The 5,245-nt window shown below is 47.0% G+C and overlaps 1 protein-coding gene across 1 annotated transcript in view; it reads right to left on the reverse strand.

Annotated features, from left to right (window-relative positions):
- The window catches only part of LOC135804844 (agrin-like), a 44,213-nt gene extending 39,633 nt beyond the window's left edge, over positions 1-4,580 (reverse strand). Inside the window, exon 1 of the mRNA XM_065318806.1 lies at positions 4,458-4,580. Within this exon, the coding sequence (XP_065174878.1) occupies positions 4,458-4,575 (118 nt within the window). The 5' untranslated portion in view covers positions 4,576-4,580. The remainder of the gene's footprint in view (positions 1-4,457) is intronic.
- Positions 4,581-5,245: the final 665 nt, after the last annotated feature.

Consider the following 5,245-nt stretch of genomic DNA (forward strand, 5'->3'; position numbering starts at 1 on the left):
AGTGAATTTGAACTTTCTCAGCACCAATGTGCGTTGCATATTCAACAAAATGGACGAGTTACTTACCTTTACCCGTTCGTGCTCTGAATCTCAGAACGAACTATCAGTCATTGCAGTCCAGGAAACCTGGGCTGACACATCAGACCCTGACAGTCTCTATGCAATCCCAGGCTACAAGCTGATCAGAGCTGACAGACAGGACTATGGTGGTGGTGTTGCCTTGTACATAGCGGAACGTTTCAACACAAGGGTACTGCCAATACCAATGACAGCAGCAGAATGCATATGGACGAGAATTTCCACCAGTAACCTTTCCCTCGTTGTTGCAAACATTTACCGACCACCCCGTAGCGATGGCACCCTCTTCTGTGCGTAACTGGAAAGAAGCATCAAAACCGCTAGAGCCGAAGGTGACGACCTCCTACTACTTGGAGACTTCAATGCCAAGAACAGTGCGTGGCTCACCACAGACAGAACAGATCGCCTTGGGGACGACATACAAACTCTGCTACACACATACGGCCTCACACAACATGTCAGATTCCCTACTTACATCCACCGACAAACACCTCTCTCATGTCTAGACCTTGTTATCTCCTCACTCCACACCAATGATATTCATATCCAATCACTTCCACCGTTTGGCGCATCCGATCACACTACTATCAGTGGCCACATCAATAATCAACTGCCCCCCATAATTAACAACTCCCCTCCACGATCCAGAAGCACCACATTCTGGTCATGGACAGACAGCACTATCCACCTTCTTCGAGAAGCCCTTTCACGTACAAATCTCAACCACCATCCAAACCAACACGACCCATGCCCAGTTGACACCTTCTGGCGATCCTGGCGCGACAATGTCCTGAGCATCGCCCAAGAACACTGCCAAGTTACTCGCACTCACCCCCCTTGGGACAGGAAGAACGTGCCAGCACGACCATGGATATCAAAGGGCCTCTTGAAAGAGATCAAGGATAAGCACAGAAAACACAGAATATACCTTCACTCACGCTCGCCTGACGACTGGAACACGTTCACTGCCCAAAGAAACCGTGTCACCACCCTCCTGCGTCGTGCTAAATCGGATTTCGTAAACAACTCAACAGCCTCCTCTACTTCCCTACACCGCCTCATGAAGCACCTAACTACAGCTACAAAACAACGCATACCCGAACTCGTCAGCCAAGCAACTCCTGCAACGACACCAGCACAAAAAGCCGCTGCCCTCAACGAATTCTTCATTTCACAGAGCAAGCTGTCCGTGGCCACTGCGGATGAGCAAACTCCAGCCATCAACACCACCCCTGACATCCTCAGTCCCCTTCAAGAAATCTCGACTTCCCAAGCTGAGGTCGAAAAACTCCTCTGCGGAGTTGATACCAACAAAAGCCCCGGGTTTGACTCTATTCCAAACCGCCTACTCAAAGAAGCGGCTAAGGAACTTGCACCGTCGTTATCGTCCCTCTTTAATCTATCGTTCCAAACCGGAGAAATCCCACAGGAGTGGAAAGATGCCACCATTACTCCAGTACCCAAGCCGGGTGACCCAACCCAACCAACAAATTATAGACCCATCTCTCTCTTGAGCACTACATCAAAAATCCAAGAAAAAATTGCACATCAACTCCTCTACAAGCACATCACACCCCACCTGCCCAACCAGCAGTCCGGATTCCGCGAGAAAGACGGCACTGAGCAGCAGCTCGCCCGTCTCGTCCATACCCTCTCCACTGCGAGAGACGACGGGAAACACGTCAATGCCTGCTTTTTCGATCTAAGCAAGGCCTTCGATCGTGTGTGGCATGCAGGCCTTCTAGCAAAACTCTCCCACTATGGTGTCCAGGGCAACGCCCTGGAGTGGTTCCGACGGTACCTGTTGGGGCGTCGGCAAAGGGTCCAGGTGGATGGCGACCTATCGCCTTTCCTCGAGATCCCTGCCGGCGTCCCTCAGGGATCTGTTCTTGGGCCGCTTCTATTCCTCGTCTACACCATAGACCTTCCACACGCATGTGAGAATCCCAGCACCACCTGTAGCCAGTTTGCAGATGACACCGCTCTGATTTCCATAGCGAGAACTCTTCAAGACTGCACCCGAAACCTACAACAGAGTGTCACAGCAGCTGGAGACTGGCTTCAAAGATGGCACCTGCTGGTTAACACAAAGAAAACAGTCATCCTCCCGTTCTACCACAATAACCGCCCCCCTGAACAGCTACCCCAGATCACCCTCAGGAATAGTCCGCTTACCGTAGCACAAAAACACAAACACCTCGGAATAATCTTTCAGCATGACCTCCGTTGGACGGAGCATGTTGAATACATAGTCAAAAAATCACTCAAGTCTTTCAATATTCTTTTTAGACTAAGGTCTACACTCACCAGTGATTCTTTATCTCACATCTATCAGACATACATACTACCTATATTCTCATATGCGAGCAATGCGCTCACACCGTTGTCCCACACTTCCCTTGACAGGCTAGAACGACTCCAGCGGAAAGCCGCCAGAATACGTCTCCACCTTCCCCTTTACACACACTTAGAACACTCCCACCTTTTGCATCGCATCAAATGGCCAACATTATTTTCACGCTTTAAAGTTAAACATATACTCTTCGCGCATTCTCTGCGCCACAATTATGCCCCACCACATATACTCTCGCTGACCGCTGTCTCCATTCTCCCCTGTACAAGGCCCTTCATTACTTTAATTGCCTGCCCACCCAGCTTCGCGAAATCCCTTCTCGTACTCCCTTCAAATCCGAGATATCCCTGCTGTTGCACAACTCTGTATGCTCGTGTAGCGACCACCCCTGCCCGTACACTTAAGTACGCAACTCTGTATGCTCGTGTGGCGACCACCCCTGCCCGTACACTTAAGTAGTCATTAACCCCTAGGCCCTGCCCACCCAATTCTTCCTCACTCTTTCTCCTTTCTTACACTATAATCTCTTATTGGCCACTGGCTATCGTGAGAATAAAGATTTGAAACAACAACAACAACAATAACAACAACAACAACAACAACAATGGTTGAAAGTACATGAAGGATTTAATAAGTGACAACATGGCGTTAGGGTAACACAGGTGGAGTTTGGGTCCTTCGCACCACTGCTCTTCGCTACAAACGGAATGATGGCTCCGGAGTGCTTGCAGTCTGTAAAGGTGTTGACTCACAGAATGGTTGAAAAATACCGGTAAACAGCGACATACCTTACAGTATGGGTATATATGTACATGTACTGGTTTCGTGACTTCCTTGCAAGCTTGCAGTGCAGCCTCCTTCGAATTCCTTTTCGTTCATGTATGGCGGCAGGTCGTCCTACCCACGCTGTCAATGTGGGCCCAGTCTGGAGGTGGAGTGTCGCTTGAACAGGCGCTCAACGCATAACTTAAACTATGGTATGTATGTATGAATGGATGGATTCCTTATTTGAATTCCCACGTAAACGAAACTTTTAAATAATGCTAAAAACCTCTTGAAGTTAGAGTAATCTAGGCAGTGTGCAGCAATTATTTGCAACATGTGTCTGGCCATAGTCTTCAGAAAGGGACATGCGATATCTAAGTCAACATTCACAGCCTACGTGATAAACTCCCTATTGCCATCCCTACTGCCTCAGCAAGCAGCTAAACTTTGATCTCTCTGTATCTGATCCCCGTGCCTGTAATTATTTTTCTCTTATTGGCCACAGGCCATCGTGAGAATAAAAGATTTCAAACATTGGAGTTGGTAGGGGGCTAGTCAGACGATTAATTCAGATACACATCAGCTGAACTGCTTTGAAAAAGTGATGTTCTCCCCGTAGAGTCAATGATGAATGATTCCGATTTAGCAGGGCGTAGTAAAATATCTCCTTGATTCTTAGCATTACTGCATAACCCCATGGATACACTAATTCACCCAATTTCAGCGAACACAATATCAATTATACAAAATAGAAGAAAAACACTTGGGAACGAGTTATGAAGCAACTATCCACGACTGTAACAAGATAATAAGCAGTCAGAAAGTGACAAAAACTGACAGGTTACTGGTGTGTTGCTTTGCTGCTTCAAATTGTAGTTAGACCGCATTGTCGTGTTATTTGAAACTGGTCTCATTATCGTCCTGTAACATTCGGCATTCTTTCTTGCCATGGGACTATAGCTTGTGCACGTTTTCGCTGCACTCACCTTCACCTCTTCGGTCTTACCTAACCATGAACCTTCGAAGTCGGAAGGCTCAGGTTGGTTTGTGCACTGGAGATGTGTTAGAGCTTGGTCTCAGGTCGATAAATGTCTCAGCAGCCTGTCAGTTTTGTGCACTATTATTGCACTTTCTGACTGCTCATTGTCTTGTTACAGTCGTGGATAGTTGCTTCATAACTCGTTCCCATGTGTTCTTCTTCCATTTTTACATTTCTTATTGGCTCAGTATCCGATTTAAATACGATATACATACAACATACTTTTTTTCACGCGCACCCATGTATGGCCAGACCCTGCTTGAAAGGCGAATCCACTGGGGACACAAAGGATGGAGAGGGCGACCACTGAAATAGCAGCTACATAATATAGCGTCGCCATCTTTGTACCTGTCCACCAAAACACACACACACACACACAAATGCAGACGGCCGGTCAATCAGGCAGACATACAGAAAAAGATAGACAGTAGCAAAGCAGAATGCTTGCGTTGTCGACTTGTCCTAAGACCGGTATGTCCAATAGACTTACTAGTTTCGTCATCGTCCAGTGACATTCGGTATTCTTTGCTGCCTTGGAACGCGGACTGTGCTCATCTCATTTGAACAGTCAGACGTGCGCAAGGTAGCACCAGACTGGCAAGGAGTACCAATATGACAAGGTTTCAGAGCTGACCCGTTCTCTTCCCATTCACGCTGCAAACTCGAACTCGTTTCTCAATCAATTATTACAACGTTTCGGCAAAATTGCCCTCATCAGGTATGCAATGGTGTGCAAGTTTGCAAAGGAGCAGTTATATACATATAGTTATATGATAATAATGTTGGAGAGTGAATGGGAAGAGACGGCAGGTCTTTTCCTATGAATGAAGTTGCAGGAAGGCTCACCACTGCTACTAAATATGACAAGAATCGGATATACAATGTACCTCAGCCATTACCGGTAAACTGCCTGCGGATATTTTTCACCCAGAATCCCAGACGTTTGGCATAGAAATAACTACCAACATTGTACCTGTATCTTCTCAAGTTGTCAAATCCTCCTGAAATTG

The sequence above is a fragment of the Sycon ciliatum genome, chromosome 1 (assembly GCF_964019385.1).
Source record: "Sycon ciliatum chromosome 1, ocSycCili1.1, whole genome shotgun sequence".
Classification (NCBI taxonomy): domain Eukaryota; kingdom Metazoa; phylum Porifera; class Calcarea; order Leucosolenida; family Sycettidae; genus Sycon; species Sycon ciliatum.